The 27,227-nt window shown below is 42.8% G+C and overlaps 1 protein-coding gene across 1 annotated transcript in view; it reads right to left on the reverse strand.

The window, feature by feature from the left end:
* Positions 1–26,991, reverse strand: part of GPATCH8 (G-patch domain containing 8) — a 32,531-nt gene extending 5,540 nt beyond the window's left edge. Inside the window, exons 1-5 of the mRNA XM_009816061.2 lie at positions 26,919–26,991; positions 14,027–14,094; positions 13,425–13,511; positions 9,394–9,537; positions 32–162 (exon numbers count right to left, since the gene is read on the reverse strand). Coding sequence (XP_009814363.2) covers positions 32–162; positions 9,394–9,537; positions 13,425–13,511; positions 14,027–14,053 — 389 coding nt within the window. The 5' untranslated portion in view covers positions 14,054–14,094; positions 26,919–26,991. The remainder of the gene's footprint in view (positions 1–31; positions 163–9,393; positions 9,538–13,424; positions 13,512–14,026; positions 14,095–26,918) is intronic.
* Between the last annotated feature and the right edge of the window lie 236 nt (positions 26,992–27,227).

The raw sequence follows: 27,227 nt of genomic DNA on the forward strand, positions 1-27,227 counted from the left end.
CCGAGGGTGCTCGGGGATCACCCGTACTCACCACTCAGGCTGTCTCCTCTGTTCAGCCAGTTCGTGTAGACGCCGGAGGGCTTTCTCCTGCTTCCTTTCATCTTTACGTGATCTTGAAGAGACGTTGCGAGCAAATTCCCTTTGCTTGAGATCTTTCAACCTCTGAGGCAAAAGAAAGCAGGAACGGATTAGATATAAGCGGTTTGCGGTTAAGTGTCTGAAAGCCTCTTTTTGCTGTAGCACTGGAAAGTACGCTGTAAAGCCCCTCCCCAGTAACATTTATTGAGCTAGGATGGAGCAACAGCATCTTAGCTCAACAAACCAAATGGAGCGCATTGCCATCTTCCCAGTAGCTAAATGAAAAGACAACTGTTGATCACTTTTGGCTATGACTTCAAGTCTGTGTATATGTATTTCCAATCAACATTACTGGTTTTCTTTAGCATGTACAATAAAGCTGATTTCAAAGCAACAAGCAAATTCTGGAAGGAAAGGAAAAAAAAAAAAAGACTGTTTACTCTGCTGCTCTTGCAGGGTGCAAATGCACTTGACGAACAGTGCATGACAGAAGTCTTAATAGCATGGGCCAAAGAACAGAAAGGGATTAGCTGGTGCAAGAGAGTTACCCAGGTATTCTTACAAAAGCAATGTACAAATTACATTGGAGAAGGTGCCAAAAATCCCATGCAGATGATTCCAGTAAGCAAATAAATAATACAACATACACCACAAACGGTTACTTGCTTTCCTGACAGTAGTTCTGAGACAGTCTCTCAAGAAACAAAATGCTCTAAAATGCAGTGGGGTCTTTTGGGATTTAATACTTCAGAGGGCAGAACCACTAAGTTCCCCAGAAATCTTATCATGTGAGGAAGCAAACCCAAACCCAAGGAATTTCAAACATCATAACGTCACTGAGGAAATCTAGATATCCAATTCTAATAGAAATCGAACCTCTGAGATTTCAGAGAATTTTTGGAAGTCCTTGTCTCACAGCACTAGGAAAAGAGGTTGCTGTTTTTCCTTTGAATACATGTGAAAATTCACAAGGTTTTTTTTTTTTTTTAGAGTGCTATACAGAAGTTTAAGTAACAGAAAGCAGCAAAGAAAGACCTCTACCATCCTAAGGGATTAATTGCTCTTTTTTGGTGCACAATTTGAAACCCTTTCAAAAGGCCCAATTCCAGAAAGCATCATGTACCCAGCTTTTTCCAAAGTCTTGTGTTTTTCAGGCATTTCATGAAGGGCCTGAAAGACTAACAGTACTCAAAGCAGTAGTCACTTTAGAAAAATCCTCGTACAAGATGTACAAATCATTGGTGAATTCTAAATATCCCTTCTGGCTGGCTGGCTCTGCCTCTTTAATGGAGCAGAGTCAGACCGGTACGCACAGAAACACTGGATCTGAAAACTAACCCAAAGTTCAAATTAGAGGAATTAAGTTGGCCCAATGTAAAGAGAACATTGCTTTGTGAAAAAGGGGAAGATTTGACAAGACAGAGGATTCTCTTACCTAATCGTATTTACAAAATGTGGTTGAGCGTTACCAAAATCGGAGGGGAGGACACACGAAAAAAATACAGCTATAGACACTAGTAGAAAGAAACTCACTCTTGTGATCTGGACTCCAAAATTAGAAGGGTTTGCTTTCAATACATCAGCTGAAAACGTCACATCACAAAGAAAAAAAGAAAGTAAAAATATAACAAGAGTGGAAGAGAGAAAAAAAAAACCAAGCAAGCATTACTACACAGGCTCTTGGTGCGTCTGCAAGCTACCCTACGGAGAAGGAGCTGAGCCAGTGAAGCTACGGGACCGAGCTTAGGGAGTCTGGAGCAAAGGGGGAACGCACATACACATACACGCACAGACACAGCAATGATCCCACCTGGAATAACAGAGCTACTTTCACCAGGACAAGTAAAGGGCTCAAGGGTTTTGTGGTGTATGTTTAATGTTGAATAGTAAGTTTTTTTCCAAGAGGGAGGGAAAAAAGATGGAGTAAGCAATGCTATCAGCTTTTTCATGCTGATTTTAAAAGCGTATCTAAAACGCTCCAGGAAGTTAAAGTCACCAACAGCTGACAAAACTATTTAACTGGGGTTTGATGCCAAGTCTCTAGATCACTCACCCATTTGGAAAAAAAATATGACCCAGCTATTTACAAGAGAAATGAACTGTGACCTTTTACTTTAAAGAAGAAGGTGCATCCCCACCCCCCAGACACGGCCTTAAACATCTCCCCGTGAAATAAAACGGGCTCAAAGTCAGTTGATAATGATGCAGCTGCCCACAATGCAATCCTGCCTTCATTGCAACGGACAATTTTAATGGAAACAGAATTAAATGCCCGTTTCCTTAAATGCCAACCTTTGCGTGTCTCTGCTCCCCCAAACCTCCCACTCTCAACACTTACAAATTAGAAGTGATGAAGCAAATGATCTATCCCGAGGCACTGCAATTCCAGAATATGCAATACACGGCATCACCTAGCTACACTGATATCCGTGCCTTTTAAGATGAGAAACCACTAACCATGGTTTCAAGACTGCTGAGAATTTATTACTCCCCAAGCTGGGGAAAAGTTGGTCTGATTTTACAAAGCTGACTTTGCAAAGGACTAAGAGATCTCAAGGCTGAGTTTCTTTTTGTCGCACAGAAGGAAGAAGGGTCTTGCTGGGTAAGTATAGGATAGAAAAGCTCCGCAACTGCACCATGCCATCTTCTTGGGAATGTAAAATACGGAACACAATGTAGCTCAGCTTCTTTGACTGACCTAAAATGATGCACCTATCATCAGAAATGATTTCTCAAGTTTGCAAGGAGCCAAGTTCCAAGAAGTCTGGCTGGACTGCACGACCTTACATAAATGCAGCTGCAGGTAGGGGAAGGAGGGACGACAGAAGACCGGACTGCTCGTCTGTAAAAACAAATCCCTGCAGGAACAGATGCAGAAGGCTACGTTTGCAGGCAGCTGATTAGCACTGAACTTCTAAAACAGCCAGAACTTTTCAAAATATCCCGTCAGACTGACTGTTACCTCGGCTCACTGTTTCAAGTGCATAATTGAATCCAGTCATTTATCCAAGCAAAGAACAGTGGATAACCCGTTAGCTACAGATATGCCTACCCTCCTCCCCCAAACCTAACTGGGGTGAAGCAATTAAAAGCCTGAAGTACAATTTCACAGTAGTAAAAGGTATATATTGAAGCAATAAAATGCTTTTCAGCATACTACGGGTCTCAGCCTTCCCAGAAAGCTATTTGAACTCAATTGATATTTAAGCTAGGCTTACACTAAAGAAATTTCCATCTAATCCTTAGGCAAGCATTCATTATTCTAATCCCCCAAAATCTCTAAATTACTTTTTGGACCGCACCATATGTGTGGGTGTTCACAGAGGCTGGACAGGCGCTGGAGGCGAGTCGCACAGCTGCCCCTTCCCCCCAACAGAGCAAAGAAATTTGAGCAAGAATCTAATGTAGCCACTCCATCATCCTCAGGGAGCTTCTCCCCACCAACTAAGGAAAAGGAGTCCTGTGAACCCATCTCCTTGGGGTGAAACCAGCCTTTTTAAGTCTTCCCACAGTGCTCAGCAAGACTATAATTTCTTCAACAGGATCAGAGCCACCAACCTGTATTAAATCAAACATATAGCTTCCTGCTACTGTAGGATTTAAAAATTAGGAAGCATTTTTTCTTCATAGGCAGTGTGTTTTCTGAGGAAGCAGGTTTATCTAAGCAGCAACGCATTTACAAACTGTAGGATGATAGCGACCATGAAGCCAAGAAATATTATTCTGCTGGTTTATTACTTCAACTGTAACAGGGGCCACGTTGGTAAGCCCAGTGACCAGCAAAAAAGGACACAAATCAGTAGCATTTAAATAAAGTTTGTCCAAATTTCTGCAGGCTAGAAGCAGTACTTCACTACCTCAAGCCTTCCTTCAGCTTGGTATTGTGTTTTATTAATAGCTGCCGCCCACCTCAGCTTTGTAACAAAGAATAGTATTTTAAGTTTTCAGCCTTGTTTCTAACAAAATTACTAAGAAGTCTTTAAATTTCAGTGGGAGTGCAAATCAAGCTCTTAAAGAACAAGTTTTCTATAAAATCTGCAGCTCCCTCAGTACTCCAGCACAAAGAGGCTATAGTAATGGATTATGTCCCAATCACCGCATAGCTCAGGAGGGGCCAAACTGGCACACAACGCCATTACCTTACAATTCTCTTCAAATCAGCTTAAATAAGCTGCACTCCGGCATCATTTAAAAGCTCTAGAGATAGCCCATCACAGGCATGCGAAGGTGGTTAAACAAAAGGCAGACAATCAGGATTCAGAAACTGTCGTAACAGGAAAAAACTCAGCGCACGCTGGGGCAATCGTGCATGAGATTTTGCTGGTGAGATGGCACCGAGGCAAGACCTCCCCAGTAGCGAAGTGGAGTGCGTGGCTTTTCAGGTTCAGGACCAATAGTAAATGGATTTTCTCAATTGAAGTTGACAAAACCATGCAATTTTGCTGAACTGAGGCCCATTCAAGAGGCATTCTTTGCCTAAAATTGCAGAGCAAAAAGAGATCGTGTTATTCTCAGAATAAAAAAAAGCACTCTGCTACACTGCTTTACTAGACCTGAAGATCTGAGACTTTCATGACAAACCTTATATTTAGGAGACAGGGACAGACTGGATACACGTACAGCAAAATCTCTGCATTGGCTTGAGATAGGAGGCAGCTCCTCTGACAGCACAATCCCATTAGAGCCTCCTCCTCCCCCCTGCTATTGTTCTCAAGTCTCTCTGCCAATCCCTATTAAATAAAATAATAATGTACTTTTCATGACATGCCAGCAGATTGCTGGCTTTCTGAACTTTTGACGTATGCTCGACTCTCTGCCACAAAAGCTTCTGGGAGTGAACTACACCATTAGCTGAATACGAGCTCAAACGATGGCAACCTTTATAATTTTATATAAGTGAGAACACAAGCCCTGCTTATTTTTGGTAATCAACATTCTTTGCACGCTCGTAAATGGAGTGAAAAGAGCAGAGGGGAAATGGCACACAACTGCAGTTTTATTTTGTCTTAATTTCTTCCCTGACACCTCATTTTCAACTTAGGAAAATACACCACGCGTTAATGCAATGCAAATAACCCAATGACACAAGTCTGCCTGCCCTTCAGGAGGCTACCATCGCTCGTAATCACCGTGTCCAGGCCCTGCACGCTGAAGACTTATTTTATTGAACACTCCCCACGTGTAAGTGCTCTTCTCCAAATGTGTTTGCCATCAGCAAAGAAGCTGCTGAACAACTGGGTTAAGAAAAATACCGTGGGTTTTTTGAGGGTAAAGCATTTCTAGAGCAGAAGAGGCTCCCATGTAACACCAAGTATCTTGGAGATTCTCTCTTCCGTCTTCTACATTCAAGCTGTGCTTGAAGATACAAGCTTTTGGAAAGCACAAGTCCAATTCTCCCCAAACCAGAAAGTTCAGGGTTTGGATTGAGAGTACTCATCAACCACAGCAGTGACTGCATTGGTAATTTTATTGTGCTTTAACAGATCCCTCCCCCTCGGCATTAGAAGCAAAGATCCAATTAATTATGGTATGAAGAGAACTGCAGATCTATAGCTTCAGTTCTTAGTTCCACCTTCTCTCCCAAAGAACTTCTTTATGGAAATACATTCCCTTTGTCCTTATATAAAGGGAATCTATGCAGAATTAATCATCTACACCTCCAAACCGCCACACATTTAGAAATAAATAAAGTGAAAGCTACATAAAAGACTGCATTTCAATACTGGTTAGCGTTCTCACAGTTAACCTGGCAAAAGTTCACACAGGAACACGTTTGTTTTTCACACTGAATTCAGAAGGTGAATGTTTTTATTCTGTTGGGTCAGTGACTCAGTAAACAGCTCAACCCTTCATCAGGCCTGCTAGCAGGAAAGAGGTGACTGTATATGAGATTATGTAAGTAAATTCTTGGATGAAGCAAAAAAAAAACCAACAGTAAAAGCCGACTGTAAATGCTACAGTACTTACACGTAAGACAATTCCAACCGTAACAATTTTTGCAAGCTGCTCTAAGTGATGGGCAATACAGATTAGGTTTATTTGATATGAATACACACACTGGGTACAACCCCAGATAAGGTGACCCACGTTCATCTTCATGCAAATCTAACATGAAGTATTCTACCTTGATGTCAAAACCCAAAACCGAATTAAGGGCCCACTCGGATGTAATGCCCTAAGGATACATTCCCACTAAGTCCAGAGTATTCTAGGACTGTGGGAGCTCTCAAGCATCTGGACATCACATATCTGCAGGAAGGCAGCACAAAAATACACTGGGTCCATCTTCACTACCCAAGTTCCTCGCTAGCTGCAGAAGTCTTCTTTCTACACCCACCTTCTCTTGCATTTGTCTGTTTATTATTACTCTGTCGACAATCAGGACCGTGCAACATCAGAAGCGCGGGTCTTTCATAAGCTACGAGTCCTTCTAGTTGCCAGGCTCAAGATCTTACAGCTAAAAAAACGCCATTAAAGATATCAGCAGCTTTCCAGGGTACAAAAAGTTATGACATCTATGGTTACAGCCTTTTTCAGTTGCTCTCTGAAGGATCTTTAAGGGAACCGAGTTTATTTTTCCTCTTGCAGTACCATCTGTACGAACTCAAGTTGCTTTTAGTCCTCTGGCTTCCCCTGAGAGGGACTGACCATTTGGTGGATAGGGTTACTGTTCTTGAAAACATCTGTACTTCTCCTTTCAAGTATCAACCTAATTAAAACAATCTAGAGAACAACATTGCACACCTCCAACAAGACGTTTAAAACACAATGACTTAAACAGGCCAATGGTTTGTAATAACAAATTGAAGATTATTTTCCCAGTTAAGGTCACCTGGAAATACTGCCTTTTGGATAGAAATTTGGTGTTGAGGTCGATTCAGACGTATCTGAATGCTATGTGAAACCAGTATAGTCAGGAAATAATAATAATAAAACCTCCCCTTTAATTGTTTGGTGTTGACAAGTTGGTGGGTCCAAAATTTATCCGGTAGGGATCAATACACTTACCTATCGTCCCTGTTTCGCAATAATCCTGAGTTCCTTCCTGGAATACAAGACAGTGTCTTTATAACTCAGGAGTGGAAAGGGATCTGAGGATGGAACATCTATTTACAGGGGCAGCCTAATGCTCACTGAGCCACAGAAGGAATAAGCACACACTTCAATGTCGTGGGTATGTGTAACTAAAAATACTTAAAAGCAAAAATGATCCTGCGGAAATCTGTTCAACAAGCTAAGAAAAAGGCAAAACCAAAGCACCGTCTCCTCAAGAATTACCGCTGAGAAGACAAAAACATTGCAGATAATGTATACCCAGCCAGTTTGCTGTAATTATCTAGGATACCGTAATGTCTCATCTTTCCAAGAAAGCCTCCTGATTAGCCTACTTTTAAGAAAACTTTATGTTTTTCCTCAAAAAAATATGTTAGCCTTTATGTAACCTTGCCTTTTTGTCCAAAGAGGCAAAATATAAAACATCACTGTGCAACATATTATGAAAAGCACAGTGTTTGATTTTTTTTTTAAACCACCTTAAAATTTAGAATAGACTGTTAGAAATGAGCCTATCTTGAGCAGTAATGAACAACAGAAGTGAGATAGTGTTACTTATGCAAATTTACCTTATTTCTTTCTAGGTAGTTTCCAGTTAACTTACTGAACACTGACCCAACAGGGTGACACACATTTCAGCACGACATAAAGCCGGTCAAGCATTTTTTTTCCTTAAGCAAAGCATGATTGCTTCTTTAAATCCCTGTGTAACTAGAAATTAATGCTGGGTGATGCAGTGAGAGTTTGAATGTTCATTTTCTCCAAAGCCTGCCTGAAGTTACTGCAATGGATGCAAATCATCCAAGAACATCAATTCCTTTAAAAATAATCAGCAGTACCAAGCAACCCTCGAATTCTTTCCACCGATGAGAAGATTACGCCACCCTGTGTGTTCCCAAGACATTTTTCTTCCAGGTCACTCTTCTTGCACCCCTACTGATGACTCCTCTTACACCAATGAGGGGTGGTTGCTTTCCACAGGTTTGTTTCATCTTCCACAGCATCTTTAGATGCTAGAAAAACTCTCAGCCTTGCCAACCTCCTGTCAGTCCCCCTATCAATCACCCAAGAGCTTTAAACAGGAGTTGACATAATCATACTGCATCACCAGGCTGTAAGAATGTGACACAAACAGGTCCTTCCACCTCCTAAATAGATGCATGTCATTGCACTCAAGTTTCAACCAAGCTGATGGAAACCTTTCGATGAAAGGCGATACCTGCTATCAGGTATCACGACTGTGCCGCCAGCTCAGTCAAAGCAGCCCGTCTTCCCAATACCAAGTAAATGAATGAATTTCTGCTCTTAATTCTGTTAAACCACAATTCCTCACGGTACTCAAACAGAAACTGCCCTGCCGTGAGATTTCCTGTTAAGACTCCCTTAGTGAATTTAATTTGAACTATCATATCCTGTACTTAATACACACACACACACAAAAATCGTAATCTGTAATGCCATATTCTTGTTTTTAAGCCATTGCTTCACTGCTATTTTGTGAGATCTAGTACTCTACAGCACACCCTCCAGAAGTGATCAGCATTTTAACGATTGTATTGTTAGAATTTATGACTAGGAATATCAAAAATCCTCCTCTGAGCAATTTCATCTCTAGATGAGCACAACACTGCTATCTGCTGTGCAGTTACATCTCATTTAGCAGCTTCAAATGGTCAAATAGATCAGGCTAAGGCATAAACTTTCATGCAGTATGAATTATCATGTAGATACTACGGTACATCCCTGCCTTGGGACCCAAGCCAGTTCCACACAGATTCTGAACACACCTTCTCCTGAGGGTTGCGGAATTTGGAAAGTGCTCCTTTTTTACGATTCCTTTGACACAGCCCGTTATTTCCTAGTCTGTTTTCAGTAACTTGACAGAACACAGACTGAAGTATTAAAACGCACACACGTGGCATATCGTCAGTCTCCAAATTGTACTATGTTAAAAGCTGCTGCAAACTAGGAGCCATCCGTATCCACCTGTACTCTTCCCAGTTTAGCAGTAGCCCGTTCCTGCCCACGGGTCGTTCAAAACTGGGCTCCTTGATGCCAACAGTGAGTTGGGTTTTTTGTTTGTTGTTTTGGGGTTTTTTTAAATGTATTGTGGGCCTAAGAATCTTAACCAGTGACATAAAACACCTATCCCTGGGGCTGTAAGGCAAACAGATACACTGGGGAAATTCAAAGTATTAACCACAAACAAGACCGCTGCAATGAATATAAAATTGATGAACTGTGCTATCAACACTTGTTTACCTGCTTGTGAGCATGATCGTAAGAGTTTATGTGGTTGTCAAACTCTTGATGCTTTTGATACTGCTTGTCACAGAGTTCACAGTAGAAGTTTGCTCTGAGGTCTTCCAAAGCCTTGGCAATTGCCTTTTCTTTATCAACATAATCCTGCAAAGTTAACAAAAAAATGCTTCTGTTAAACTTCCTGTAAAACAAACTGGAAGATGAGGAACTAGTCGTTTAAGGAAAAACAGTCCTTAAGAAAACCTTAGCGTACACGGATGACTGTATTTATTAAGCTGACCAGTCTCTGCAAATTAAAAGGTACGAAAGATAACTTTGCAACAGTACCAACCTAACCTTGACTCAGTTTCCTAACAGAGACCGTAGTTTTGTCATTAGCATAGGTATCAGTAAAAGGAAACTGCTTAAAAAAAGAATCTAGTGCTGATGGCAGGAGGGCAGTTGTGGCCCCAAGAGGAGAGTCTGTGATGAAGAGAGAGGTTCAAAGCCTTGAGCTAACACATAAACAAACTGGCAGCTGCCTGCTCACATAAGATGTGCAAAATACACATCAAACCAAGGAAGATCACTGCTTTTGGAACAGAATCTTGGAACTTTAGATGCTGATGCTTCCTCCATTTTAAGCGCTAACAGATGTCTGCTTGATCTCCGTTTGTCTGCAATTCAATAGGGAGGAACACAGATCCAGGCTGGGAAAGCACAGTTCAGAAACAGTGGAGCCTAATTCACTTCAGTGTCATTTTTCAGTTAGTGAAATCTTCCCAGGACCAATGCTGTCCGTTAAGCTGAGCTCAAATACAGTGATTACACTGGGAGTGGGTACAGGTAGTTGCCATTTAATAGAAGAGGCAGGGGGAGATCACCTTAGAGGTTGCAGACAGGGTTGGGTTTTTTTCCTTATATAATTTAACATTTGTATAGGTGCAAAACCAAAACTCCAAGCAGAGATGAGGTGTCTAAATTGGCAATGATCATGCCCCATGTCCACCCCTCTTTTGCTACAAGGAGAAGTAGCAGCTTTTGGACTGGCAATGGCAAAAAGCTCTGGGACTCCATGGAAATCCCAGTCCCTCAAGGGGCTGTAAAGGCTTGAAGTTCCAGTGCCTAGAAGTGAGCCTGTGCTGCTCCGCCAGCCCTTGTCCCCGGAGAAAACCACAGGCAATGCAGAGCTGGGGGGGCTCGGAAACGCACCTGACACTGAGACACAGGCTAAGCAACTTCCTCCTCTAGCCAGGTCCTTTCAATTACAATCCCACCGGCAAAATTAATAAAACATCGCCACTCTCTACCAGAAAGCTGGGGAAGGTTGACTTTAATAAGACAGAAGCACTTACACTGATGGATACTTAAAAAAAAAGCTACAAATGCTATATTACAAAGTACACTGTACTAACATCAGCACACCCTATATAGCTATTTATCATATACATTTCAACTGGAATAAAGAGAAATTACACAAGAAAAAAATAGCCTAACATTTGAGAAAAAACATTTAAGACTTTAAGAGTTTCTGTCTTCAACACAAACTTCTTATGGGAAATCTCCTTGCATTAGGCAAGAGGAGCTAGCAAACATTTGAAAGAGATACACTATGAAAGCTTTTTCCTTTCTATTTAAGATCTTGTTCAAGGCAATGTGGTTTATCTCCCAGTTACCACATCAAAATTACATTAAAATAATATTGCTGAGCATGTTTTCTCTAACGCAAAATTCATGTAAAAAAATTTCAACACCCAAGGGGGGGGAATCTGAAAAATTCTACTGCTAAAAGGTTTGTTTCAATTTAAAGCACTGTTCACCTTCTAAATAAAAAAAACCCCATATCTATTTCAAGTTCCTGCTTCCCTTTATTACCAGAGGCCCTTGTTAAAAAGCAGGGGGGGGGGGGGGGGGAAAAATCAACAGAAGTATTTAGAGGTTGGAGCCTGAAGCAGGTCCCCAGGAAGACAAGAAAGGAAAACAGAGCAGCATGAGCTCCACAGAACAATGACATGGACGGTTCCTCTGAAACCCTGACCAAGTTTCCTGCGCCATGTGTACGGTTTTTTTCAGAAAGCATCCTGTGGCTAAGCAATGCAAACACAGCCATTTGAGTGATCAGAATCTATACAAAAGAAGGGAATTAAAGAACATTTCTTGCTTGCTTCTTGGTTGCAGAGTTATCTGAAATTCCTTTGAGACTCACTGAATGGCTAATCAGGATGCGGCCACAGTTGGCAATTACATAATGGACTCCTGTGGAGCAATGAAAAAAAATTACGCTTGCAGAGATTTTCACAGATTAATACAGAAATGCAAGAGCCGAACGATAAAGCATGCTAATAAAAACACATCCGAGTTGGGAGAGACTGCTGCTGCTTCACAGAGCTCTTGCAAAAAAAAAAAAAAAAATCTGTGCTGAATAATGGCAGGAAGACAAAGCAGTCTGAGAGCAACGCACGTTCAACTGCTTTTGAAAAGACAACTGCAAAACCCAAGAACTTTACCATAAATCGCATTGCAGACCTGAGACAAAACATCATTACATGCAACTCACACAAGAGCTGCTACCAACCACTCTGAAAGGAAGAAATACTTTCCACTCGACAGCTGCTGCCTGAAGATGCCCAGCATTGCAGCTGGGGGTTTGCTGCAGGAAGGGATCCAGGCTTTCGGCCACACGCCGCCCAAGAACGGCCAACGTCATGGCCAAACCTCCCCTTTGTAGCGTGTGAGCAGCACGCCACCCAGCAGGAGGTTAAAAACAGCAAAAAGGAGAAACATCTTCAAGGATAACGTGCACCTGGATGTAGAGAAACTGCTCAGCACCAGCTGCGTGAGCCCATTTAAGAGCACACTTGTACTTTAAAGTGTGCCAGAAGAGATCATTAACAGCGTTCAGCTCCAAACTAATAATTAGCTTTAAAAGTAATTACAATGGCTTTTATTTTTAAATGAACAAATACACCAGCAATTCACTTACCAAGCACATCAAGGGCTCAACTTAAGAAAAAAAAAAAAATTCGGGAAAGGAGGCTATAAATTTTTGTAGCTGAATAAACTCCTTGCAGTATTAACTGCTGAACCGGTGAAATGGAATTTTAGATTTGTCATGGTTATGTTTAATTTTAATGGAATTGAAACTACTTTTCCGTTATTCCTCGAAGAATTAAAATTTATGCAAAACTGGCACTTTATTCTAATGGCTCTTCTTCAACCCCGGTACTTCTCAAATCTCAGGACAATTAAACAAGCAGCCTTTCCTCAGACTTGATGTACTTTACAGGCTGGTAAGCGGACAAGTGGATTAAAGGGCTAGCACAGACCATGTCTCCACAGAGAACTCAGTTACAACTAATCCAAGTATGCTGCTCCAACATCATGTCACGCTCAATGCCAACACGATGCCCCATTTTTATCATTAAAAAGATAACAGTCTTTGGCTTACAACAAACCCCACAGGTTTTGTAAACCCTGTGGAAATACAGAATTTAATTTATTTTTTTTTAATGCTGCCTGAGAAATTGTCCCAAAGAGATAGAGCCCGTCGATTTCTCAAAACTGGAGCCATGTCCTACCTTTTCAAAGAAAGCAGGATTTATGCAACAATATCGTAACACACTACTTACTGCTTGCTCAGCAACAACAGAAGATCTACTCTACTTCCAGCTGATAACTGCCCATCTAACATTTGCATCTGCAGATTTTGCGCTGACAACGTGGCATGTTCACTAGAAAAATTTGGCAGCCCTGGGTCTAGGGAAGGAAGTGTTCTGCTTACCCTAGGACTGTTCTTTCCAGAACAGGAGCAAAGCACACTGACAGAGAGCCCTGCTGCTACCCTGTAGCTCTTAAGCAGCTAAACAAACACCAAGGTTAATTCCAGAAGTTGGTCAAATTATAAAGAATCTGAACAACAACAACAAAAACCAAGAATACTTCATTCCTACTACCTTTACCACAGCCTAACGAGAAGAGCTCTGTCCTAGCAGAACAAATCCCCTCCCATTCAGCCCACGGGAACTTTGATGTTAATGCCCCCATTTCAGTACCTTGTATTTCTGCCTCAGCTCCTCGGTGTCTTCTTTCTCCACCTCCAGTACACGCCTCCGCTCAGTGGCATCTTCGGCGTAGTCAAGCTTTTTTTTTTTTTTTTAAAAAAAAAAAGAGGTACAGTTTGTCCCATAAATACTTTGCACTACTGAGACTGCCAGAACGTGTAATTTAAAAAAGATGAGGTCTGAAACAGAATTTTTGCATATTGTACTTCACTTTCCCTGTTTTGTCATCCCACAGCGTAACCCACATGCAAAACGCTTCATGAATCCTTCCGAGATGGAGGCTCCCAGCAGGCCTGTCCACGGCCGGCAGCGGCCTCAGCTTTGCGGAAGTGAAATTGCAAAGCCCAGAAATTTCGGATAGCATCCAGACCTCAGGTACCCATGGGTAAACAGAGCATGTATTTTGAGAAGTGTTTTCTTACTGTGTTGATTTAAGAGCAAGTTTTTCTTTACCTTTTCTTACTGTGTTGATTTAAGAGCAAGTTTTTCTTTACCTTTGAAGCACAAATTCTCACTTTTAAATTTCTTCCCTATCAACTCCCCAAGAGCCACAGAAGGAGTGACGGTGCAGGGCAGGAGCCGGGCGAGCTTACCTCCATCTCCATCCGCCCCATGCCCATGACATCGTACTTGACGACGATAGGGATGGGATCTGTCCTCCCTGTAAGAGGAACACACACACAGGCGGTCAGCGGCCGGTCCGTCGCCACAGCTCGCTTTACACATTGGGTTTGGGTGGTTAGAGATCTTGCCTTGGAGTGCAGAGACCAGAAAGCTACAGTGAACCAAACACAAGCCATTCTCACAGCTTACAGCCAAACCTGCTTCCCAGCTCCAAACCGGTTACAGTTCAATGCACCCCGAGTACTGATAAATGGTATTTTTCTGAACATTAACTGGTCATGTAAAATATGCTCGTGGTTAATGTTCAACCATGACAAGTCCTAGGGCAGGGCTGTTAAGAGGACTTGAGAAATGAACCTTCCCCTCGATGCTTCCACATCAGGCCAAACTTACTCATCTTCTGATGCAAGTGAAAAAGCCATTAAATACATTTACTGCCCTACCACATTAATAATTGATTAGGACTTTCCTGTAGAAGACGTGGAAGCCTCCCTCCCGCCAACTTTTGCCCTTTCCCAAGAGTAAGGAAAGCTGACCGAGAAGCGTGGCACAGACGCCAAGCTCCTTTCATCCAAAGCGACCGCCCGGTCCAGGCCAGGTGGTCAAGCACCTGCTTCCCCAGCCCCTGCGGAGAGATGCTCCAGCACTCGCTGTGTCATCTGTAAGCTGTGAAAAGGACTAGTTGCGAAGAAAATTGACTTTCAACTAATCAAACTATGCTGGAGATTTTTTTTTTTTTTTAAACATATCTTTAATCCACTCATAACCAGCCAAACAAAGCAAAATGGGGCAGACAAGCACTTTACTACCACAGCTTTTTTTTTTTTTAATTCTTATTATTTTTATTTTTACATCACAACTTGCGCTGTTCGTTGTGATGTAAGCCCACTGAAAAAGTACTTACCTTATCCGGTGCATACCTTGAGTAAAAAAACAGAATGTTTACTTCCCTTATTATTGCTCTTGGTTTGGTGTAAACAACTGTTTTGTTATACACACATACACATATATTATACCTTTGGGCTAAAAGATCTACAGGTTTTAATCATGCCAAAAATATTCCATTGCCATCCACACGTGTAAAAGGCTACAGTCTTTAAAACTGCCTCAGAAAACCTGTACAGGCGTCAACTTCTCTCTTCTCCAATATCAGCTTTCTCCAGCTCCTGCAAAAGCGACAGCCCGCGGATCTCAGACTCGGCAGAGTCCTCAGCGGGAACCTACTCTGCTCAGACTTGGTCTTTTTAACTCCTGAAGTACAGAGGCATGTGTTTTTCTTTCAGAAACAAGTCCATTTAATTAATCGCTTTATGGTTTTGTTTATACGCCCGTAAATTTGACAGGCATATATCTACCAAGTCCGAAAATAGTTATCATGCTGATCCAAAACAGTATTTGGAATCGAGCTTTCGATTGGGTATTTTAAGTGTTCTCCATTTGAAAATGTTTCTCTTACGCCCAATGGTATAATAAAGTAAGCAGTGACTGCAATTTTTAGCAAAAGGACCAAATCAAAGACAGGTTATAAAAATGACTTCCTAAGTGCAATATCACTTTCATAACGTCTCAGCCAGGGATTTACTGGTAAGTGGCGAACCCAAATGGAATGGCTGGCAGCAAGTGCCAACAATTTATATGAATTTTTTTCCAAGCTTTTTTTTCTTTTTGTTTTGGTTTGGGTTTTTGTTTTGTTTTGTTTCTCCAGCAATTGAGATCTTTCGATGCAGCCTCATTGCCCTGGTAAACCCCTGCGTACAAACAATGCATCAGTACTTTTGCCTTCTAAGGCAGTCAAAGTTTTTTGGGTTTGTTTTTTTTTTTTAAATCTATTTGGAAATTGCAGTAGCAAGTGCTAGTGCCCATCGTGTTGGGGAAAAATCAAGTTTGGACAGTATTAGAAATTGATGTTTAAACTGATTTTGGCAGTTCTAACACAAACAGAAACATCCCTTCTTAGCAATACCCTTTAATGAACAAGGATCAGACAAGTGTGCATAAAGAAAGGAAAGGAAAGGAAAATGAAAGACCAAGCAGAAGGATGATGGCTACAACAGAGAAAGTAAGCCTAACATATTGGTGCACTGATGACAAAAGGAGTAATTCAGTCTGAAAATAAAAAATTACCACTGCTAAGTTTACCATCACCACAACAAGTCCAGGATCATAACGCTGTAAAAAAGAAACACCATTTGTTAGGCAGAAACCATCAGGGGCAGAAAATAGGCCGTTTGTAGTAGGCAGGTAGGATGGGTTAAAAAAAAAAAATAATAATACGAGGCTTCTTCCTCACCCCTCCACCCCATCACCATGCTTTGCCCTGTGCAATCAGGGAGCGGGTAGATTTTGAGCAGTTATTTGTTTTCAGAGCTGCGCTGGCAACCCGAAAGGTTTGGGTGTTGGAAGAGGTTGAGCTCCTGGTGATGGCACTGAGGCACATTTAAGCAGGCAGTTTAAAAAGGAAACAAATCAAGATCAATTAATTACAAATATTTTGGGTCAAAAGGAGCTCTCTTTTCAGGTAAGAGGAGAATATTCAATGCGAAAAGCGATGCCTTTGTTTTAAACTTAACCGTTATTTCATTAGGAATGAAATACCACGGCAGCCGGCCACGCAGCCGCCCAGCGTGACATCCAGCCGACAAGCGCCAAGTCCGAGCACTCTGGGCACGTAACACGGCTACAGGCAGCAGTGCCCATCCCCAGCACCGAAACCGCGGCTCCGTCCGGGGCAGCAGGACACGCTGCCGGGCAAAGCGCTGGGCGGTGGGTCATCGGGGCCAGCGGAGCCTCGCTCCGTGTCCTAGGAAAGCCGCTACAGCTGGGGGAAAGGAAGGGGCTCTGTGTTGCCAAAGGGCCACCTCTCACCCCGCTGCCTGCCAAGCAGGCTGGGCGGAAGATGGAGAAGAGCCAAAGGAGAAAATGGGACTTTTAAAAAGTTAAGCTCTTTAAGTTCACCTTTTAAAGAACTTTCTCAAGAAAATTTATTCCAGAGCTACTGTGCATGACAACAGGATCTTTACCAGCCTGTAAACATGGTTCTCGGACGTTGCGGGACTCCCAGGCTTAGGGTTTCCGCTGACCCTTTTTGGGTACCCCGACATACTTTGAAGGGAGATACAGAGCTTTCAAGAAAGGGCAAGAATTCCCACATTTCATGCCACTATGCAGGGTAGCAAGCACTGGCACATTAACAACTAACCCCCCCTATGGTAAATCATGCAGAACACACAAAGCTGTGTCCGTACCCCGTCCCCCTACACCCCAGAAAATGTATTTTCTTTCTGAACCAGGTCACAAACTCTTTCCTTTACAGACTGGTCACATCACACAGGCTACAAAGCCCAAAGCAGAGAGGGTTACTGTATAGAACGCTTCCACGCAAGGGGAAAATCTCTGTGGAGAGGACCAAAGCAAAAACTTCCAACAGGATGGGAACAACAAAGAGCTTACTCAGGAGTTGCACCTTAGAAAATCTAATCTCTTAAAGTAAATTAAGTTTGTGATTATTTCCTTAATTCAGAAATTAAATGAGATTTCAAAACTGACCAGATATACTTCTTTTGTTTCCCTTTTCCCAAGGAAATGGGGAAAGCTTTCTCCCAGCTTGTGAAAAATCGCTTACCCCCAAATACACCCCGACAGCCACCCCCCTCCTGCCCAGAGATCTGCCAGCAGCAGGGAGGAGGCAGACTGCAGGCAGCACCTTGCTGGGCAAGGCTTCTCCAAATTTACTCCTTTTTAATTGCACAAAGTTATTGGATATGAGCAAATACTTTGCCAGCAGTGCTATAAATTAATAAATCTTGGGGAAAGGGTTAATACTAATGCTTCAGGGCTTTAGTATCCGACACCAAGTCATGCTGCACGCGGAGGATTATCGTTCCACGGTTGCCAGCTGCGGGGTGCGCGCTCTGGCTCTGGACACAGCGGGTAGATGCTGCTCTGCTCTTCGAACAGGACGCTGCGCCAGATGGACCTGCCATCTGAGCCCGTCTAGAAACGCTGGCGTTGTCAGCGCTAGTGCACGTTTTATCTTTTTTTTTTTTTTAAACAGTCAAAACAGAAAACAGTTTTCAGCGACAATTTGCAGATTCAGAAGAAGTCCTCCCTTCAGCAATATCGTGCACTGCAATAGATACAAGACGTTTCTGAAGGTCTGTTTAAAGAAAGAACAAGATGCTCCCACTGAAAAAAGACGTACCCCCAAAACTACGTGTTAACGTAATTCAGTCAAATATATTTCAGTGTATCACTTATGCACAGCATGTAAGCACCAGAGAGGTAACAGAACAGCCTTAATCCTGCTCACTATGTTGACATCTTAATAGAAATTCCTCCCAGGTACAAGCTTTGTGGGATATAATGCTAGAGGACTGATTGATATCACACTCGTCACCAGAGGAGAATTTGATGAACTAAGCATCTCAGGAGGATGCAAACAACGGGACGTGATCTTGTTGAGCACAGAGGATTTTTACTTACTCACTATCTTTATGCTACAGCCAAAACCAAAACCACGGTAAGAGACAATCTTCTAGGAGGCTTTAATTGCTCTTGGAAAGGGACTGCCGCAGAGATTAGAAACACGGCTGCATGAAGACAGCACTGGGGAGTTTCACGATCCCATCACTGGATCTGCTCTGGTGGATACGGGTCAGTTTGTTTAGTCACCTGCAGCACAAACCCCACTGCGGGCTACGAAAGGTCAATAGGTGCCTGGAGTCAGCTACCAACGCCACAGCAAAGGCATCACAGACCCAGGGCACGATGGCCACTCACCGACACTGCCGCCACGCAGGCGTGAGAGAGGGAGGAGTCGCTGTGGTTGTGGATGAGGTTCATTTTCAAAGATGAGGATTTTGCAGGCTCTCAAAACCTTCCTGGGTCTATGGCATGTTTCAACAGCCCAACAGCTGTCACGTTGAAAATTCAGACTCCTCGTTCAGTACATCAGAAGGGGAGAGATGAGGAAATTCAGTAATTTTTACTGGTGAAGAAGCCCTGGCATGTTCTGTGGTGCTTCTCACTGGCTAAAAATGACCCTACGTTATCAAGCTCATGCTGAATGCTGCAAGAAGCAAACAAACAAGAGCAACCTTTTATCCTGGTCTCCTTTGGGAATTAGATTTGCGAGCTCATCCTGTTTATGTCAGATTTCTGGAAGGGGTCACAATCACAAGATTCAAACGAAGTCTGAAACATGGATCATCCTCAGCAACAAGCATCAAGTCCCAGTGAGGAGAAACTGTTTTCCAAGTACACAAAAACTGCACTGTAAACTTAATCCTTACTAAGCAGGAGAGAAATGACAAGCGAAAGCCAAGTTGCAAACACCCCAATCACATGGAAAAATTGAAACAGGAGCTCAAAACTTTGTTGACACACAAGCCAGGGGTGACACTTGCAGAAAACGAAGCAGAGCTCCCTGCAAGGGAAGGCACGTAGCGGAGTCTGGGTCAAAAAACATCCCTAACCCAAATGATGATCAATGGTATTAAAGAACAGCATGGAAGATGTTAGAGCAAGAACATAAATCTTGTTGGATCTAGAATAGAAATCAGAGATAAGAGTTGCTGTCTTACTTCATCTCGGTAAATGGAGAGGGCTGAGGAATCCTGTCCGATTTAAGGCTACACTGCAACATGGAGGCAGGTTGTGCATGGCCATGACTACTCACGGCCCCGGCACTCATCTTTCACAGTTTAATAAAACTGCTTTAACATCAGACGAACACAAAGGGCAATAAAGCCTAACACTAAGCCAAGAGAAGGCCATCTCTGCCACAATAAACACGTGTCACTGAAAGAATAATGATTTCATTGACTACACACACTCAAGTAACCCATAAACTTATCACCCGTAATCGAAGGAAGGATCTCGCACATTCGAAAGCAAACAAGGGGGCAAATGCTTCCCCCAAAGGAGACCGAGGCATTAAGTCAACCTTCCTTTAGGTCTGCAGTCTTGTGGTTTTCGACATGGTAATGAAGATCGGTGTGATGACAGCAGGCTTTCAAAGCTAGCTTCACATGAAAACATTAGTCTTAAAACTATTGCAATGATTTATGATGCAAACACAAGGGTGGAAATGTCAGTCTATGCCAGAATCCAGGTTCCCGTGAGGACATGTTAAGATACAAGATGATAAGATTGTGTTCACATCTATTTCTTGGGTAAGCCTGCCAAATCATTCCATGCACACTGAATAAAGGCACTGTTAATAATTTTTATCTTTCTCTTCCATATTTTCTTGTATTTATTACAAAGCCTCAAAAGCCAGAAAGAAATACAACATTCCTCATTTCCTCGTGGTGTTTGTCTCAGATGCTCATTGTTCCATGTTCTCAAGGCCTGACAAACATCTACTCTGTCCGCGTTCGTGAGATCAGAGGATTCAACAAATGGAAAGCTATATTAATACATCAGCCATAAGCCACATTTGGCGAACTGGTGACAGAGCCAGGATTCAAGACCTCTGGAATTCAAACCCTGAGCTTATTTCTCCAAGCTGCAGCTGCCAAGCGATCATATTTGCAACTGATCTCAGTTGCTCAAGTGGTCAAAGCTCCGCTTATTACTCCCCACAGGTCTTAATGAAACTGGCATCCAGAAACCATAGTGTGCATCACCCACGGCCACCTGACACGGCCTTGGAATAATGACTCTGACTGAGCTTGATCTCAGAAATGAGAATTATCACAGAGGCTGCCAGAGAATGGATATTTCCTGCCTTAGCCACAGGATCACTTCTTCACCTGCAGGCTCTCCTCCGCTCCGCGCATCCTCTAGCATTTCTTTCAGACGGTTCTGTTCTCTCGCTCTACTCATCCTTTATACCAAGAGGGAAAACAAGAGGAGCTTGTCTGAACAGATTTAGTGAAGAACGTGCCAAATAAGAACTGCATCGTAGTATAACTGATGGGGGGGAGTGATGACTATATTTATCATCACAGAATTTGCAAGTCAGAGCAGAAATCCACTTGCGCTTTTTAATTGAAAACCATGCAACAAAAATACAGTTAGATGGAGGAACTGAATTCTAGCATTTTCCAGCAAATTTGATATACCTTTGCTACCTTGTTAGTTAATTTATATGCTCATGAAAGGGTAAAAATAAAATCAAAGTTCTGTTATGCACACTTGTAACTGCTGCCGTTTGCGTGTCACCAGTACAATTTATACCATGAGTTTGCAGCCCACCTTGAGCAACAAGAACAGCACTGTCCTGACAATTTGTAAAGGGTTTATTGTTTTTAGCCTGAGTGGAAGAGAACAAGCATGCAGGAGGGGGTTCACAGCTTTCCATGGCACTGCCGAGAGCCCCCATGACACTGAACATGGCTCGGACTGCGGGCAGCCTGCCCCCTCCACGGCAGCATTACGTTAGTATTACTGCTCTCTGGGAAGAGCCAGCCAGCCCTTCAGAACAGTCATGCTGAAATCATGCCAAAGCTTTGCTAAAAACATAAACAAACAAAAAGGAAGTTATTACTAAACAGGACTAGGAATCAAAGGACAGAAGGCATTTCTTTTGGACCAAAGCCTACAGGTAAAGCTATTGCTACTTCAGCTAACTGCCCCAAAAGGGACCTCCCTTTTCTAAACAGCCAGCTGCTGCTTCTGTCTGCTGAAAAACTGAGATGACCCAAGGACTAGTACAAAACAGTATCCCACAAAGCGTTGCCACCCACCTTGAAATTTAACTTAGTTTCACACCGAGTAACATCTCATCACAGCAATAATCAAGTGATGAAAGGGCTGCCTTAATCCCCTGCAGACAACCGAGGAGCAAGCTTACCTAAAGTTTCAAGGCTCAGTTCCAGTTCTACACGAAAACTCCCTATTACCTGAACTATTTGATTCAACAACATAAATACTCAAAGAGTAGCTATGCTGTGACCAAAAAAAATGTTGTCTGTTACCATAGCAAAATACTAGATTCTGATTCACTTCTCAGAGATACCATAAAAGACCAGGATAATCCCAGTCTTGGGAATACCGTGGGAATGTGAATTAAATCAATGCTTTTAAACTTATCAAATTAATTACACACTACACACTGCGTGTGAAGGGAGATCGCTGGTGGTATAGGGAAACTTCAGTGCTTTCTGTACAAGTGTTGGAGCAATTTTTGAAATGTCAAGGCTGCAGTCAAACACATTTCTGTAAGAGAGGACTTCAAAAAGGCAAATTTAGAAAAGCATGTTGAATAATTACAGTTATTACCCAGTACCCACTCACGGGACAGCTAGCTAAGTACGAGTTCTACCTGTCCACCAAAGCTGGTCAATCCTTCCTGAGAACCCCTTCCATACGACCAGTAAACATTAGACAAACCTTCCCAACTGACCAGTCTGCACTCTCCAAACCACCTCGATGTGCGGCAAACCGTCCCTTCAGGGCTGCCCACCCTCCTGCCCTCCACAGCCCCTGCTACGACAGAGGAAGCAGCAGGATGACCATGAGAACAGAGGAATGGCTGTGAATTAGCCCAGCGGTATCAGAGGTGGGGGCATTAACGACCCCTTAAAGCCTGTCTGCTTTCAATTATCAAGTCTACCCTGTCCAGCTCTAACGGATATTCCCCACCGGACACACGCTGTGGTCCTGCCCTCGTCCCAGAGAGCCATCTAATTCTTTGGCTGTGACTCCTCAAATGAGCTAGACGACCGATTCAAGAGAGCCACATTAAAATACCAGCCAGTCTGAAACGCTAGGTCATTTCACTGTGTGTCCTACATGTTATCCTCTTTCTGAGCACATCAAATGAAGTCACATATTCCCGTGTTTTCTGGCAAAGCAAGTGAAGAGCCTTTGTCTTTCCTAAGGATAGCGTTCACCTACTCTGTTCAGTTTTCCCTGGTCTAATTAAATGAGATTAAACTACTGGTTTTAGTCTTGCACCTATACCTCTAGAGTACTATTACCTCATATTAAACACACAAGTCCAAAAGAGAAAACAGAAATTTTCAGCACAATTATGTTTGGTTTTTTTTAAACAAGAATTGTCAAAAAATTGAAAACACAGGGAAAATGTGAAAAGCTTATAAAAATATTTTCAAACGTATGATTAAAATTATGCCACTTCTGCATGTCAGTCTCTCAATGCTTTTCATAATAATACTCTAACTTAATACAAAATACTTATTCCAAGAGAAAGCATTAGAGTATTTGAATTCAAGATTTCACTCAGCCCTCTTGTTCCCCTTCTGACTCTTATGTAAGTCCTCTGATTTAGTCACAATCCTCGGTCTCATTTAGCACAGGACTTCACATGAAGGTCAGACAGTGTTTTTAACCACGCCTTTTGCTAGTTTTATTTTTTCAGTAGACCGCAGATTTCTACATTATCTATTACACATGTTCCCCCCAAAGAGAGAACGGTCTACAATCACCACTTTCCCATTTGTTAGAGCACAACCATCAGACAGTCTCTACAGAAAAGTGGCTTCCCAAGCCATACTTTCCAAATTAAAAAAGTTCCCTCTCAACTGGCAACCCCCTCTTCTGCTTTTTCATATTCACTGGCTGTTCGCAACTTGAAGCATCATTTCCAAATATAACACAAGTTGTTTGTGGAAAAAAATGTGAAAAACATCAGGAGAAGCAATGAGCAGAGGAATGACTGCTGAATTCATTATGAGCCTCTCTGAACCAGTATTCTAGCACTTGCATGGTCAGAGACGACAGCACTAGCCCTGTCTGATACTCCACTCAATATGCATCTAAAATAAAACAAAAGATGCAGATGTGCTACAGTTAGAGTAACAGCTCCTCCGATGACAGCTATGTCATTCAGGACACGGATTACTTGCTTTCTTATCCAAGCGGCTCAGCTCTTCCACCAGCTACGACGGTTAACAAGAGTTACACCACAAGGCAGCAGCCCCGCTAGGTACAAAACTACTCTGCTTCTGAAATTTTGCAGAGAATGAGCCAATCTGCTGGGTACCTTTGTGCTACAACAGCAGATTTCTACCACTGGCAACTGGCAAGTGTGAATTATAGGTTCTTCCAGCTACCATCCAGAGAAACAGTTCAGCACTCTCACCGCTGGATTATATCAGCAGTGGGTAGTTAACGCGAAGGAAGCCATCACAACGGTACAGTCCTGCTGTGTGAAGTCCTTGTTGAACAACATCACAACGGCCTTACTAGAAGAAATAAGCATTTATGACTGGCAATTATAATGTAGCATAACTTTTAGATTCACTGAAACTAAAGAGGGAGCCTCAGTTCAGATGAACATCTAGAATTAAAAGCTACATAACAAAAATAAGCACACTGAACTCATCAACTTCCTTTTAATTTAAAGTCAACTGCATGGAAAAAAGATAAATGTCGTATCAATTCCATATACGTAAACCAAAATTTAGGTTTTTGAGGGTTTGTTGCAAAGGCCTTCTGCAGCCAAATGCAGGAGGTCAGATACCATATCCACAGCTAAAGATTACTTTAGTGGTTCTTAAAGTGGTTCTGCTTCTGCTGTACCTCTTAATGGTAGGCTGTTAAGATTTTCGGCTCAAGCCCAGCACGAAGCAAGTAGAGTTAACAGAGATGCTCTGCATTTGCTATTCTTGCATCTCTTTAGAAATCTCTCCCGGTCTTTTCCGAGCAAGAAGGGAGCATAGAAGAGGGGAGGAACTTCTTTGTTTTGCTCTTCCATTCTCAGTGCACATCAAGTGACTTTACTCTTCAAAATCCTAGAATAAGATTAAAATTGGATGCAAACGTTTCCTTCCTGGCGGTTTATATTTGGATTTTGGGACTAAGATTCATGTAAAAAGGTCACTGGATAATGAATTAAACACTCCCAACATGATCATCATCATCAATGCCACAGGCAACAGGCACAGGCTCTAGCCGCTCGTAACTAAGAGTAACTGGAGCAGCAGCACTCCTCCACATCCTCGGCACCTCGGCCGGAGAGGCTGTTTGTCTGTCTGATGGACAAGGCACTGCTTTCCTTCTGGAAGGTGAAAGGCACTATACAATTCCTGCACACTCTGCAAAGCCAACATTAGGAGGGTTTCAGCACCTACCTGGGTTAAACTAGACAGGCTATTTTTACTCCTGCATTTCTATTCAAATGCAGGAGGCACAGGAAAACCCTCACAGCCCATACCCACGATCTGTCTGTAGCTTCCAGACAGTTCAAATCACCAGAGCGTCAGTAATACGTGGGTAAGAGATACAGTACAGATTCCACGCTTCGAAATACAGAGTGGGAATATCTAAATGCGGACAAGTATCCAAATGCAAATGCCTGATCAACCCCGCAGGCAGCCCTGGCTCTCTCGTCCTCAGGACATGGTGACACCACCCTCTTGCCCCAAACTCAAGACTATATAGTCACGTGCTGTCTACTCCGTCACGTCAGTGCCTGCAACACCACACGGCACGGGGCCCCTCGGGGCTGCGCTTTTGAATCCGGCCAGGGCTGGGAGAGGGCTTTAGCTTCTTTCAAGTCTCCGTGTTTCCACATTGGTGACGCACAGAACAACACAGGGCACCCAAAAGAGAAAACAGACCAAGTTACACATCCAGTGAACGCCATGCCAAAGCAGAAGCCCAAGAGGTGACAACTGCAACCACGACCTGAGCTTTGGCACCAGCACGGGACACGAGAGGACTGTAAGAGTGCCATGCATTAACCAGAGGATTTCAAATGAAACCATGTTAGAGGAAGCAAGAAGCATTAACCACCAACGCAGTCCTTTCTGAGAAGTTAGAGTGCCTTGGTCTAAGAGATTAACATGCATTCCCAGAGTTCAGAGAACTCGTTACCTCTCGACAGTCCTCCACAGCACAAAAATACTTATCTCTCTAATGGGCTCACTGTAGGGGCATGGAAGTCCAATTAAAAGCTCCCAGGTCTTCAGACTAAGGGTATGGGAACACCAGTAAGTTACTCGGAGGAACTCAGGGCACACTCGAGTTTCAAACACTTCAAGAGGTTTCTACAGAACTGCCCGGGCATGCAGTCTCGTGCCTGCAGTAAATACTGAGCACCTCGCTCCCAGTATCACAGGGACACACCGTATACACGGGCAGTTCGTAAGGGGTAACTGATACGAAGCACTACCTTCAGTTTTTCTCAACACAACATGGTTGGGTGCTTTCCCCTGGCGAGGACCTCTGCGGAACAGGAACTACGGGGAATGGCTAAAGCCACCCACATGGACTGGGCAGCATCGGCTCAATTTAAATCACAGGATTTAGTGTCACGGGAAGAATTTAGGCTCAAGACAGCATGAGGACTAGGTGCATTGGTTCAACTAGCAATACAGTGTCTCAGGGACATTTGCTAAATCCCTGACAAAGAGATTGCTGGGGAACAGAAATAAGTCAAACCCGTGAAAGCCCTCTGGAGAAACTAGAAGTGAGCCTCTCCCATCCACGAGAACCTCTGCCACCACTTTCAGTCTTCAGTGGGCCCTTTTACTCGCCTTCTAATGGCTTCTGACACCACTGTGAATCATGCACACAGATCATCGTAACTAGCTTGTATTTTTAATTCTTTTAATATCAAAGCATCCAGCCAGCAGAATATCATTATTACAGTTTTAGAAGCTGCACAACTATCTGTTAGTAAGTAGGCAGTTAATTAACCTCCCTCCACAAAGGCCGAACAGGGTGACTCTTACACGTACACAACACACACACATCATGTCTAACCTGTACCAATAAGTGAGGCAGCAGCTTCCACTTGCAAATTGCTAAATATGAAACTCAACAGTGCATATGTTTGGATATATTAATAATGGAAAGAAAATCTAATCTAGGAACAAAAAGCAGAAATAATTTTGTTAAAGACTGAAGCTGGTGTTGAATGTTTCAGACACAAGCTACTGGACTTACCCTGCAGTGATTTTCCCAATCCCTGGCCCAGCTTCCACCCATGTTTCTGGAGTAAGCGGTGTCCAATATTATCCTGACAGACAGAACAGAGAAAACAAACCAAAAATATTCCAATAATATATTCTTCCCTTCCCGCTGACATTTAAACATGTGATGAGCAAGAGATTTTCTACATATATATGCATGCAAAAAATGCTACTGAAAAGGCAATATATGCCCAGTAAAAGGGAAAGACAAATGTCAAAAATTGCTGGCTAGAATTTTTCCGGGGGACGGGGTATCGGGGACGGTCACTTTCTGATGGTGTGC

This window comes from Gavia stellata, chromosome 28 (genome assembly GCF_030936135.1).
Source record: "Gavia stellata isolate bGavSte3 chromosome 28, bGavSte3.hap2, whole genome shotgun sequence".
NCBI classification, from domain to species: Eukaryota; Metazoa; Chordata; class Aves; order Gaviiformes; family Gaviidae; genus Gavia; species Gavia stellata.